Below are 14,688 nucleotides of genomic sequence, written 5' to 3'. Positions count from 1 at the left end.
AAAAGCCAGAACCTATTGCTGTCTACAAGGAAAAGGGAACTGAGGGAGAAAATGAGATAAAAGTCATTTCTATCATGAGTAATCAGCTAACTCACTCTAAATGGGAACCTGATTCCTTTCTGCAACACAATTCCACACTGGAGAACACCCAGCTCAATCACACCATAGATTATACACACAGCATGACCCACCTGAGGCAACTTCTTGTGAGCACAGTTTACTCCTCCAATTGGAATGATGTTGGGCATCAAAGGTCACACGAACTCTACCCACAGGAGCCAAATAGACCCCTTGCGTAAGAGATCCAGCACAGTCACGTCCTGATGGAGGAACTCAGAAGCCAGTTTCTCATACGGTTGGAAGGCAAAATCACAGAGAAAAAAACTTGGGATGTCATGGAGGAGGTTTTTTACCCGCTGGAGAAAGGTCATGTGGTCGGTAAGCTGTGTGAATGTCCTGGGGACATAAGAAGGAGGATTGGGGCACTGAGTGGCTTCAAAATCTAAACCACATGGGATTCCTCGTAAGAAAAACACAGAGGGAAGTGAAAGATGCTCTGCTAGTATCAACCCACAAGGCACTACAGGATCTGTAAGGATGGCATCAAACTTGGTCTCTTCAAGATACCCCATGAGCTCTTTGTTCTGCAGGAGATGACCACAGCCAATGACACCCAGGTCCGTGATTCTTTTCATACCTTCATATACTTTAATAAATCTTTCCAGAAAAGATCCTTCTTCAAATGACATATGAAAAAATCCTTGGAAAACTTCCTCCATCTCTTCCTGTGTGTAAGGGACTGAGTACATTTTCATCACAAAATTCTTTGAAGGTTTCATGTGCAAACTGACTTCAGGTGCAACAACAACTATTTCATGTCCCTTCTGCCTGAGGATCTCCAGCACTTCTCTCATGCTGAGCCAATGGCTCCCATCCCCTGGCACCACCAGCAGCTTCCCACCAGCAGCCAAACCCAGCAGGGAAAGCAGCAGAACCAGTGTGGCCATTACTGGCAGATGAGAATGGAGCCCTGGAGCCATGTCTGCAGAAATCCAGGGAGTGCCTCTAAGGAAGAATATTCCCAGCGATGTGTATTTAAGCAACCTGTGATGTGCTTTCTCTGGATGATCTTTAGACTTATTTGCTCTTTGGTAAATATATAATCATTAATATGGCAAAGATGGCTATAGAGGTGTTAAAGTTCAGCCAGGTTGGCAGATACTAATCAGGGCAGCAGCTGGAGTGTACAACATTTGCCATTCTGTGTTGGAGGGACACTGGCTTTGGAGGAATGTTGTCTGGGGTTGTAGGGATGGGGTCAAGAAGTCCAAGGTGCTGCTGGAGCTGAACTTGGCAAGGGATGCAAATATTAACAAGGAGAGGTTCAACAGACATGTCAGCCAGAAAAGGAAGGTCAAAGGAAGTGTATCCCTCCTGATAAATAATCCTGGCAAACTGCTAACAATGGACAAGAAGACTGAGGTACTCAACAGCTTTTTTTACCTCAGTCTTCACTGGCAATCTCTCTTCCCATACCTCTTGAGTGGATGGACAAAAGCCGGAGAGTGGGAGTGCAAAATCCCACCCAGTGTAAGAGAAGATCTTGTTTGTGACTGCTTGTGGAACCCAAACATGCATAAGGAGACCTAATGACCTGAACACATGGGACCTGAGTTCTGAGGGAGTTGGCTGAAATAGTTGCCAAGCGACTCTTGGTGATATTGAAAAAGCCCTGGCATTCAGGTGAAGTCCCAGGTGACTGGGAAAAAAGGAAACATTTTAGAGGACCCTGGGAACTCCAGAGCTGTCAGGCTCACCTATGTGCCTGGGAAGATCACGAAACACATCCACCCAGAAGCTATTCCATGAGGCTATGATTTAAGGAGATGAGGGATCCTTCAACAACTCTGCTCACAAGAGCTAATTAACAGAATATTAATTCTCCAAACAAGATGTTTCAGTGTAAAATAATCCCTACCCTCCTGCCAGTCCATATCATTTTCTCTTTGTAAAGGATTAGGAAAATATTAATCCTTCACATGAGAAACGCAGTGGTTTCTTTATCAGTTTTACATTGTGACACTGTGAGGAAAAAGGAAAATTGGCTATCAAAGTTCATTTCCCTGGAAGGATCTTTTTGGAAGGATGAAGTAGGGACTGAAAGGACGAAGGACATGTTTCTTGCCAGCTGTAGATAAAACTGAATGAGCACCTCAAAAACACCATTTTAGAGCAGTCTAGGAAGAGTTCACCCTGGGGCCATGAAAGAGAAAAACATTCCTGCATAGACAGGATTTGCAGACAAGCCCTAATTAGGACAATTATGGCAGAGAAGCAACTTTGACAACAGAACAATTTAATATGGAGGTTGATATACACACCAGAATACTTTTAAGGACGTTTATCAAACTACTGCAGCTCTGGGCAAACCCTTTGCAGGGAAAATTTTCAGCAGGCAGCACAAGCTCTGGCAGATGCAGATGCTGATAGAGCAATCAGAACATTATCTAACAACTGATGTGTTATGACACTTCATTGCCAAATTAGGAATGGGTAGGGCTATCAACCAATAAGATTCACTGCTTTTAAAAATCAATCATAACAGTAAAGCAAATAGTTTGAGTTAGCAACACTGAACTCCCAAACAGCAGCAGCAGAGATGGTAAGAGGGTGTGTGTGCCTGCTTAGTCAGTGATGAACTATTCCCACCTAGCCCAAAGGAAACAGTTGTGGAGGCAAAAAATACTTAGATCCTGCTAGTGCTACAGAGAATTACTTGCAGGAGTGGGAAACAATTAAAACCAACCCAGTTTTTCACCTATTACTTTGTCTATTTCACCAGTTTTCTTTGTCTGATTTACAGCACAAGGAGATGTGGCACTTAGTGCCATGGTAGGGCTGGACTTGATCATCTTGAGAGGTCTTTTCCTACCCAGTTAATTCTATGATTCTATAAGTATAAACCTCACAAACTCACATAGCCAATTACATACACAGAGAACATCTGCTAACAGCATTAAACATGAATCTATTTTACCATGGAAATCACTGACCTGAGAGAGTGGCTTTTCCTTTCCACAGTTTATACCTCCAATAAAAACTATGTTGGGCATTGCTGGCATGGGGTACTCAAAAACAAAATCCATTCTTTTAAGCCAAATGGATCCATGGCTTAAGAGCTCCTTCATTGTTACTGGTTTGTGAAGAACATCTGAGGCCAGAAGTTCAAATGGCAAATAGGCAATTTCACAAAGAAATGACTCTGATGATTTGAAAGCAAAGTTTTTCACACCCTGGATAAAGGTCATGTGGTCTGAATTGTCTGTAAATGTTCTTGGGATGGAGGAAGGGGGGTCTGGACACTGAGCAGCCTGCAAATCCAAACTGCAGGGAAGCCCCCGGAGAAAGAAAACAGATGGGATAGAGAGATGCAGAGCCAGGATTTGTCCACATGGTACAACAGGATCTGTGAGGACAGCATAAAATTTACTCCTTTCAAGACAGTGCATCAGATCCTTGTTGTGCAGTAAACTGCTGCAGGAGGAAGTGTAGAGGTCGGAGATGACCTGGGCTTTTTCATAGAGCGTGGTAATTTTTTGGAGAAAAGGTCTTCTCTCAAAAAGATCATTCCCAAATGAGTGCACACATGCTCTCAGTTCTTTCCTGGTTAATGGCACTGGATACATTTTGAGAGTGTAATATTTAGATGCCTTCACATTGAGGTTCACCTCTGGTGCAACTCTCATGCCCTTTTTGGCTGAGAGCCACCAGCAGCGAGCACGTGCTGAGCCAGTGGCTCCCATCCATGGGCACCACCAACAGCTTCCCACCATCAGCCACACAAAACAGAGCCAGGAAAAGCAAAACTCTCACAGTATCTAAGGAACTGTACTCACTTGCATGAGCCATGTTCCTCAAAATCCAAAGTCTGTTCATCTGCCCTGGCCTAACTGATTTTAAATAGAACCACAGCCCTCAGCCAAATTCCCACATTCCCCCTTTAGGATCTGCTTTTCCAGCTAAACCAGTCACCACTCAAGGCATTGACAATTGTTTGAGGAATGTGACTTGGGTTGGGCAGAACTGGGCTTGGTATCTGAGCCTCCTTTCTGATTCAATCCCTGCGCTGATTGAGGTTAAATTGCAAATGAAATCAGACTTTTCCCAAATAAAATCCCAAAAGTGCTGGCACTTGGATGTAACCAGGCTTGATGAAAGCAGATATTCAAATGATTTATTGCTTGCCTTCTTTTCTTTCTTGTTTTTTTTGATAAGCATTTGCTGAATCTCTGTGCACAATCTCTGTGCAAATCCTAAGGAGGAGGCTGTGGGATCCACACATAGCTCAGCACTGGGGCCAGCTGCACCACCAGGTACAAATTTATTCCACTGCAGCAAAGTGGTTGCACCAGTGAAGGAAACCCACTGAATCCATGCTGTCATTCCCAACACTTCTTGTTCTCATTCTGACCTATTTGTCTGTTCCTCTCTCCATCATTTTCTTCTTCCAGGAGCAATGGGAAGAAATCAGGAGTGAAGAATCAGTATTTCTGCAACAAATATTGCTGCTGATCTTTAACCCCTGAGAAAGAGCCTTGTCTTCAGAGGAGAGTGATATTAAGCTGAAGCTGTTCCATGGCCTTGCCTACAGGCAGGATTGTCTTGATGCTTTCCCAGAGGATCTGCCTGGCTTTGTCCCTGTTAAGCAGCTCTGATGGACAGAAGAGATGAGAAAAAGCACTACCCTGATAAAAGTGGCCACGTGGGGGGTTGATAACACTTTGAAAGAAATTTCTGTGAAAAAGCAAGGCATGAACATTTGTAGCTCAGCAGAAATAAACAATCCAAGCCTGGCACCAAGAGAAGCAGGAGGAGTAAAGTAGTGCCTCAGGGCAGGTAAGGTTGGCTCTGGGAAAGATGTGCCAGGTTTGTAAAATACCAATCTCTTTTCTTGTGAAGCGTCACTCATTCATGTTCACAAAGGCCTGTGAAGGTGGGGGAAGAGTAAGAGTGGTGATCAGCACAAATCCATTCCTTAAGACTCTGGGAAGGCTGGCCAGGGAGGAAAAGTTCAAAGAAAAAGGAGAGTCTGTTGATTTTTAAGTAGTGTTCACAAAGATAAAACTTTACCTGTTCTAGGAAACAAAGTTATTTATTGCTGAGACAGCTGGATGACACTAACTATAGATCCAGCATTGCTAAGGAGAGCTGACTACTCCTAGATCTCCTTTCCCACTTGATCTCTGGCTTCACATGAGACTATTACAGCATGAGCAAGCAAGAATATACATCATGCACAGCAAGAAGCTAACATACATCAGGAACATCAACAAGGCAATCAAGGACCTTTTAGACTATAGATGCCCAAGCAATTACCCATCAATATTCCTCTATCCAAACAGCTGAGAATTCCGCTGTCTAGTGTTTGCGATGGAACCTGTTAGATCAAAACCTTCACCATAAAATACTAGCATGCTGGCACAGAAAAGGGCACATGATGCTGTTGCACATGACCCAGAGTGTTATTTTTCTCATAGGATAAGCAGCTAATGGTCTCGAAGAAATATTCTCCTGCCTTTAATGTGAAGCAAAGAGTTGTTGGTAGAGCTGTTGTAATTCTCCAGCCCTTTCTGCATCAATCCCTGCTTCAGATGGTGCTTATATACCTGAATTCATCTGGAATAAAACACAACATGGCATGTGATCCCCTCACAGAACAAAATCCCCAAGAAAGGAGGTGGAATCACATCTTGTGCTCCTGGCCTGTTTTTTGTGTTGATTTGCTACACAGAAAGTCTTAATCTAAATTACATCTTTAGGTACAATCACAGAATGGTTTGGTTGGAAGGACCTACCATCTCTTCTCTTTCCAAACCCCTGCCATGGGCAGGGACAACTTCCACTAGCCCAGGATGCTCCAAGCCCCATCCAACCTGGCCTAGAACACTCCCAGTGATGGAGCAGACACAGCTTCTCTGGGTAATCTGTGCCAGTGCCTCAGCACCCTCACAGGGAAGAATTTATTCCCAATATCCAATCTAATCCTGCCCTCTGTCAGTTTGAAGCCATTTCCCCTTGTCCTGTCACTCCAGGCCCTTGTTAATGGCTCTGTACAAGAGAGAAGTAAGATACATCACTATCAAACACACTATTAAACCTCACTCGCATCATGCAGGTGTGTGACTGCCAAAACTTTTCCCTTGCTATACCTTTCCCAGACAGTCACTGACCTGAGATAATGGCTTCTTGTGTCCACAGTTGATGCCTTCAATGAAAATCGTATTGGGCATTACAGGCATAGGATAGTCAAAGACAAAGTCAAGTCTCTTCAGCCAGACAGATCCATGACTTAAAAGCTGTGTCATTGTTATTGGCTTCTGGAGAAAGTCTGAGGCCAGGTCTTCAAATGGTGAAAAGGCTATGTTGCAGCTGAAAGACTCTGTAAGGCTAATTAGGAAGTTCTTCACTCTCTGGGAGAACGTCATGTGATCTGTATTGAGTGAGAACATCTGTGGGATGTAGGACGGTGGGTCTGGGCTCTGAGCTGCGTGGATGTCCATAGCGCATGGGATGCCCCGCAAGAAGAAAACAGTTGGGATAGAGAAGTGCACAGCAATGATCTGTCCACAAGGATTCAGAGGATCTGTGAAGACTGCATCAAATTTACTTTCTTCAATGTATTTCATCATCTCTTGGTTGTAGAGTAAGGAATGACACACAGCTCGAAACATGGCAGCACTCTTCCGGAAACCTTCCAGAGTATTCAAAAACCTGGTCAGGAAGGGCTCTTCGCTAAAACATCTCTCACCAAATGTGCGTATAAGTGCTTCCATATCTTCCTTTTTGAAAGGCACAGGATATGTTTTCATTTCATATAAATTTGAGGAATCTATCAGTATTTTGTTCTCTGGGGCGAGAACCACTATTTCGTGCCCTCTCTTGTTCAGCTCGGCCAGCACCTCCTTCATGCTGAGCCAGTGGCTGCCCTCCATTGGGATCACCAGCAGTTTCCCAGCAGCAGCAGGACTCAGGAAGCACAAGAAGAAGGGGAGCAGCAGTGCCACCAGCATGTTGTGAGTTGCACAGAGAGGAAACCATGCATGAGAGAGGCTGGGGCTGGTTTGCCAGCTTTTGTAGCTCATGCTCCACCCATGCAAACACCCAACTTGGCACCGCTTTCCAGCGATGCCTCTGCCCTTTTGCCTTGCCTCCCATGTCAGGTCTTCATGAGTTTGCACGCAACGGAGTCACACTTGGTGATTAATGATTACAAAGGTTTAAGTTCAGGTCTGCACTTCAAAGGTGGGTTTGCACAAGCCAAGCTGAAACTACAGCTCAACAGCTCAGCCTACTCTTCTTCTCCCTACTGCAGGACCTCAGCCTCATGCCACTTCTTGCCATCAGCCCACCACCCCCAAGGGCTGACATCTACTGACAACATGCTCTAAAGTACAGGGGGTTCAGTGAACAAAACGCATGCAGGGGTGGCTGGACAGAACACTGCTGACCCCATACGGTAGTACTGTGTCTATGAAGAGAACACTAAAGTGACTCTTCCAGCTGGTCTCCATGGTTTCCATCATTCCATTGGAGGCTGACAGAGTTGTCACAGAATGTAGCAATTTAGTAATTTTTAATATGCATATTCTTGTCTATAGAAACTAATATAAATTGTTCCTGTTTTGAAAATGAAATTCTGGGCCACTCAGGTCAGGAAGGATATTGAAGTGCTGGAGCGGGTCCAGAGAAGAGCAACGAGGCTGGTGAAGGGACTCAAGCACAAGTGCCATGAGGAGAGGCTGAGGGAGCTGGGGTTGTTTAGCCTGGAGAAGAGGAGACTCAGGGGAGACCTTATCACCCTGGAAGGAGGTTGGAATCAGGTGAGGGTTGGTCTCTTCTCCTAGGCAACCAGCAGCAGGACAAGAGGGCACAGACTCAAGCTCTGCCAGGGGAGGGTTAGGTTGGATACTAGGAAGAGACTTTTTATGTAGAGAGTTATCAGGCATTGGAATGGGCTGCCCAGGGAGATGGTGGATTCACCGTCCCTGGGGGTTTTCAAGATGAGACTGGATGTGGCACTTAGTGCCGTGGTCTAGTAACCATGGTAGGGTTGGACTTGATGATCTTGGAGGTCTTTCCCAACACAGCTGATTCCATGATACAGTGAAACATATAGCAAGATAAATATGAAAAATCAATGTTAAAGAGCTTTGGGTTTGCTTTCTGCTTTCATTTTAATAACCAAAACTAGCTGGCATCACTGAGAAAAATTAATTTTCCTTTTCATTAATGCAAACTTGCAGTTTTCCAAGGACAAGCAGCCAACAGAAAATCCTTTCTCATCTCTCCTTTCATCTAGCTCCTTATCCTATCAGGTATAAAATGAAGTTGCAAAACAACAGTTCACTGTTGTACCTCAGACAACCTCAACCAACAACACAGTTCTAATTCATGAAGTCAAGAGTTGTACATGAACAGTGTCAGGTCTGTTCATGACCTCAACTCTGTGTGTCCAGACCCCTCTTGTTTATAAATTGTTGGGATTTTAAATCTTGGTGAGAACCTCTCACCATAAAAATTTGTAAGTAGGTGGCTAGGCAGGTGCCTTTGGGATACAATTTCCTTCTCCAACGCATTTAGGGCTCTACATTACAGGCGGAGCTTTCTTTCCCATGGGGTGGGAAAGCTTTGGCCTTGCTGAGAACATGCTCTCCAAAAAGAGCAGCCAGCCCCATCACCCACACTGTCCCCATATTAGCAGTGTACAACATGGATTAACTTAACAGGAGTTTTCAAATAGCTCAGGAGAAGGAGATGCACAGAAAACAGGGCAGTTGCCCATAAGCTTTGACAAGGGCTCGAATGAACACTAGAAGTTTGGTACCCAAAAACCCCAATGGGAATTTACAGGAGATATCCATACCCAGAAAAGCTTAAAACCTAATTCAATAACTTCTAGAAGAAGGGATGGATAGAATTTAAGGAGGATTTCTTTTGAAGGGTTAGATATTGACACCATGACATAACAGCAGATGGAAATGAATCAATCTGGTAAATGGCTGTGACAGAAATAAAGCTAATGAACAGGTAAAATTTAAGTCCTGTAACCTTCAGTGCAGATGAAAGAAGAAGGGATACATGGAAGTATGGACAGACTCATGAGACAGCTGGGAAGAAAGGACAACAGGTTCAACACAAAAGCTTATATCATTTGCCTAAAGGTTGTATGTCAGTTAAAGTCTCACAGTTGAGCCTGATATGGCTTTAGTTTTGCCAGGATATGATAATGCTGGATACCAGGAAATAACATTTCTGGATACCAGGAAATAACACCTCTGCATTATGCAGGACTTCTCATTTAAACATCTGGAATTTCTAACTCCAAATACCAAGTTGTTGTCAGACCATCATTTGCCTAAAGGTTGTATGTCAGTTAAAGTCTCACAGTTGAGCCTGATATGGCTTTAGTTTTGCCAGGATATGATAATGCTGGATACCAGGAAATAACATTTCTGGATACCAGGAAATAACACCTCTGCATTATGCAGGACTTCTCATTTAAACATCTGGAATTTCTAACTCCAAATACCAAGTTGTTGTCAGACCAGATTTAAGGATGGGCGTTTTCCTGCCCATGGCAGGGGGTTGGCATGAGACAAGCTTTAAGGACCCTTCCAACACAAAACAGCCTGGGATTCTATGAGTGTATTAATTTATGTTCTAGCCTTTTCAGCAGAAAAACAAAGTAAAATTTTATACCTGAGACAGCCTTTTCTTCTGATTACAGTTTATCCCTCCAATAAAAACCATGTTTGGCATCGCTGGTCTTGGGAACTCAAACACAAAGTCATATCTCATTAGCCAAACAGACCCACGGCTGAGAAGGTCTGTAGCTGTCACTTTCTTTCTCAAAACCTCAGATGCAAGTTCTTCAAATTTAGCATAGATAGGCTTACAGTAAACCAACTCAAGCATGTGCACCAGCATGTTCTTCACACGTTGAGAAAATGTCATACTGTCTGAATTGTATAAGAAGAGTCTGGGGACATACGAAGGAGGGCTTGGACACTGGGTGGCTTCAAAATCCATACCACAAGGAAATCCCCGCAAGAAGTAGACAGAAGGAACTGAAAGATACTCAGCAACCACTGGTCCACACATCAGAATTGGATCTGTGAAAACCACATCAAATTTGCTCTCTCTCAAATACTGCATCAGCTCCTCGTTCTGCAGAAGGCTCTGACAGTTGGTGTGAAAGACTGAGCATATCTCTAACGTGCTTTTATACATGGTAATAACGATATTCAAAACCGATTGCTCAATAAAATGAGCAGCAACAAATGACTTGAGTGTCTCAGCCAAATACTCATCTGTGTAAGGTATCTGGTATACTTTGATTGTATAATTCTGTGGCTCCTTGGACTTCATATACAAACTCGTTGATGGTACAACCACAACAACTTCATGTCCCTTTTGCTGGAGTTTCTCCACCACTGGACGCATGCTGAGCCAGTGACTTCCATCCTGAGGTATCACCAGGATCTTTCCACCTTCAGCAATGGTTAAAGATGATGTCAGAAGAAGAAATACGCTTGTGCAGTGATAAAAACACTGAAAGAGAAGAGCCATTTCGGTGGAAGTGAACGAGTTGTGCTCCAGCGGGATCGGACACAGTCCTTTATGTGAAGGTCCATGCAAAACAAGCAGGGAACTTATTGGCTACAGAAACAAATATTTAACTTCCTGGTAGTGTTGTGATTAGCCTTCAAAATCACATATGCTCATGTAATGGAAGTACAGAGTTCTTGCACTTCTGTGAATGTTTAAGCTGGAAAGTCTGTTAACATGTTCCTTTCTGCATGAAACTAAGAGCAGGGATGTCATCTTGTAAAAACAACTGTGGTTTAACCACCATTGACTTGGTAAATACCCAGTGAGAACATCAGCCTGGTTTTGCTGTCAAAGACAACCATTAAGATACACCCAGCAGAATGGATGGAAACTGCAACACCATTTCTCTTCTGGATTAGCCTAGCTGAGAACACAAGGCTGATGTTAAATTGCCACCCCCTTGGAAGCAGCCAAACCTGCATCTCTCATGAATATATCAGAGCTACCAAGATGGCTCAGCTTTGTGCACAACTTGCAGCAGGTTTTTGGTGTATCTGCCAGCTGCCAGTGGCTGAAAAAGGAGTTAAGATGAAATGTTGGAAACATTACAGTAGTGAAAGCTCTGGTTGCTCGTGGTAGGAATTATTTAAGAGAACAAAAACTGGTAATAATAATAATTACAGTCTTGTAAACAAAGTGTGGGGACAGGGAGGGGAGAGACAGCGTCTGTGGCTCTGTGTGGTGGATTGGTTTCCTGTCCTAGGCTCTCTTTCGCCCACATGAAAAGACATCTCTGTCTATAAGGAACCTACTTCTTCCTGCCACCCTTCCCATGGGCAGTTGAGGCTTCTCTTCCCAGTTCAGATAGGCTCAGCCTGTGCTTTTTCCCTGGGAGAGACATCCCAGGGCTGGGATCTGGAGCCGTGTGCCTCTCGTCCCTGCAAAACTTCCTTCCTTATTCCCATCACCTCCATGTGTCTTTAGATCTTCTGATTTCATAAATGATTCAATGATTATGGGGTATTTCTCCTTCCACCTTGAACAATGTCCTACCTCCCTTGGGTTGGCCTGGCCTGCTGGGAGCAAGCTCCACCACTCCCAGGATGGATGAGTGTGAGCATACTCCAGGTGCCTTATGATCAAAAGGGTATCTCTTGTGAAAACCACCTGAAAATCAGGAATTGAAAAGGGGCATCCTTGGCAGCCACATAATCAGCCAACATCAAGGGTGTTGTGAGCCAGAGCCCTGTGACAAAAGGGCTGTGAAAACCCAAGTGAAGCTGGAGGGAACAACCCTCACCCTGAACTGAGCACAGCTACTTTGTACAAGGATGTGTCAGTCATCCCAGACTCAACTTCAGAGCTTACCCTGACCTTTACCTGCCATGCCTGCAGGGAGAGGACTACAGGGAGTAGACATAAACCTAGACAGGAGAGAGTCAGATTAGATGTTAGGAAAAATTTTTCACAGGTAGGGTGTTCAGGCACTGGAATAGATTTGCCCAGGGAGGTGGTGGAGTCACCATCCCTGGAAGTGTTTAAGAGGTGTCTGGATATTGGTGCTGGAGGACCTGGTTTAGTGGTTACAGCAGTGACATGTTAATGGTTGGCCTTGATGATTCAGTGATTCTATGATTCTAAGCACTGTGCAATCCCAAAAACGAGGAGAAGAACAATCCTGTTTGGCTTTTATCCTCATTATACCAGACAAAAAGACTCAATGATGGGTTTGGGGCAAATAAAGGGAAAGGAAGCCAGCAGAGATCTTTGGGGACAAAAACAAGGAGCCTTTGGTCACTATCTTGAAAACCCTTTTTATGTATTGTGAGCAAGACAAAATTTAGGAGGAGGTATGATACCTTTTACTAATCTCAAAGGTAGCACACACATACCTCAGAGGTAGCACAAAACCCCAACAAACAAACCAGGTTTCTGAGCTCTCCTCCTTTCACAGACAGAGGTGGTAACACAAGCAACCACATCTGGGTGTGTCCTGGACCTCTTCACTATGAGCCCTGAGAGCTGCAAACTCATCTTCCCTCTTCCACTGAGGGAAGAGTTTTCCTCTGAGAGGCCTCTGATGAGAAGAGAGATCATCTCCTGATTGAATTAGCCAGGATTTTCGCAGCTGGACTGGTGGGCTTGAATCACTCACAGGGAGGCACAAGCAGTCCCTAAAGTTCCTGTTTCCTGAGGGAAGAACTGATTGCTGAGCTGTGATAGATAAAACCAGGTGCTAACATCCCAGCTTGGCTTTCCAAAGACAGCTCGAATATACTGGTGTGCCCCCTTTTTTTGCTGCAAATATCTTGAATCCTGTGATGAACTGAGGTCCTCAGGGCTCTGCTGGAAGAATGTTTTGTCTTTGTGCAAGTCTTTTGGATGGTGCGAGGAAGAGGTCCTTGTGAAGAAAATAGCTGATGCAAAACTACCAGCAGCACAAAGTTTTCCCTGTTCCTTTTATAAGTGGTGGTGGTATTCTCAACATGTTCCCACAGAGACACAAGCCCTTAGCCAATGAGGTTTTTCTCAGCAGACACCCAAAGAGTGCTAAGATTGCTCTGAGTAGCTCCACTCTGTCACACTGACATGGAAGAACCACCTTTAGCCATGGAAAACCAACTTCTAGTGATGGCCAAATATGTGAGGGACCAATATGGGAGACAGCACAGACTGAGCATGAGACTAAGCAGATTTACAAGTAATTTTCATTAAGTGCTGGAAATTTGGAGATAAAGAAATTTTTGCAACTGCTGTGCAAGAACTGACCAAATCCTTTTGGAACTTGCTGCTTGGTGTATTTTTCACTCTGCACGTAGATAGGATTTTCAACAGCAAACTCAGCTGGCTGGAAACAGCCAATACAAAGTTCATCTTCCAGGGTTTGTAGGGAGTAAGACAGTATGGCTACACTTTCTTATGGACTCCACAAACTCCCTACTTTTTGCATCAGACCATCAGAGCAAAAACTGTGGAAAAAGTGAGGCAATAGGAAGGCCAGAGTGTAAAAAATAATACACATAAAGGGAGAACAGACCAAGAAAGGATGGAGTTCTTAGGTTAGCATGGGATCAGCTGAGGTCAGACACAGGCTGGGTAATTATTATTGAGAAAACTAACTGACTGGCTCATTTTTCAAAATAACACAATAAGGGTATGTGTTTGTTTTACACTAGGGGTATCAAAGGGCACCTGGACCCCTTTGAACTCTGAGGGTGTGGTTGGTGCTCACTATTGACTCCTGTTTGATGTGCAAACAAGCCTGGAACGAGCAGAGGTCTCAGTGAGACCCATGTGCTTGCTTGCAGCAAAGATTTCCCCTCTGGATGCTAAAGGACATAAATTTTATGTCAAACAAGGTTTGGGTGACCCAAGACTGCAGATTTGTTTTCCCCTTAGAAGTATCTCTTGTGATAAAGATTGTGCAGGTTACTCCAGGGTGTCTCTTTGAGCTGGCAATAAGTACTGCAGCGATGGAGCAGCTCTGAACAGCTGATACTGCTTGGACCCTAAACCATAACCCTGTGGAGGGGTTGGGCCCCTCACCCTATGATTGCTTCCGCTCCAAAAGGTAGTAAAAGTCTCTCAAACTGCTCATCTCTGAGTTGGACTAGCTGTGATGTGTGGATTTCTGGACAGCTAACAGTGAGTGGCACTAAGGAAAGAGGGTAAAAAATGGGTAGCTCAGCAGCATAAAGCAAATAAACAAAGCAAATGTTTGCTGAGGCAGCCTGGAAGTGCTGGTTTCATCTACTAGATTTGTTTCCCTGCTGTGAGATGATATTGCTGATCCCCTTATGCTCTGGGGCTTGCAAGAAAGAAAAGGTTGCTCAAATGCAGGAGTGTGTGGCTGATGCCCAGAGAACCTGTGACTGCCCCAGCCCTGCAAGTGTTCCAGGCCAGGTTGAATGGGGCTTGGAGCAATCTGGTCCAGTGGAAGGTGTCCGGGCCCAAGGCAGGGAGGTGAGACTGGATGATCTTTAAGGTCCTTTCCAACCCAAACCATTCTGGGATTCTATGTAATTTAATTTCTCCTTATCACACTTATCTTCTTATCACTCTCTACAACTACCTGAA

General features: G+C 44.3%; 1 protein-coding gene and 3 pseudogenes across 1 annotated transcript; all 4 read right to left on the bottom strand.

Annotated features, from left to right (window-relative positions):
- Positions 1–86: 86 nt before the first annotated feature.
- LOC103808799 (UDP-glucuronosyltransferase 1-1-like) lies at positions 87–1,040 on the bottom strand. Its single transcript, XM_009081606.1, is given in 1 exon segment — positions 87–1,040. A coding segment is annotated over 1 exon segment (954 nt).
- Positions 1,041–2,035: 995 nt separating this feature from the next.
- On the bottom strand, positions 2,036–3,909 carry LOC103808788 (annotated as a pseudogene).
- Positions 3,910–6,203: 2,294 nt separating this feature from the next.
- On the bottom strand, positions 6,204–7,070 carry LOC103808777 (annotated as a pseudogene).
- A 2,683-nt stretch (positions 7,071–9,753) lies between these two features.
- LOC103808768 lies at positions 9,754–10,629 on the bottom strand (annotated as a pseudogene).
- Between the last annotated feature and the right edge of the window lie 4,059 nt (positions 10,630–14,688).

The sequence above is a fragment of the Acanthisitta chloris genome, unplaced genomic scaffold (genome assembly GCF_000695815.1).
Source record: "Acanthisitta chloris isolate BGI_N310 unplaced genomic scaffold, ASM69581v1 scaffold20110, whole genome shotgun sequence".
Lineage (NCBI taxonomy): Eukaryota > Metazoa > Chordata > Aves > Passeriformes > Acanthisittidae > Acanthisitta > Acanthisitta chloris.
Note: the sequence above shows the minus strand (reverse complement) of the source record. Positions and strands in the feature narration are given on the sequence as shown.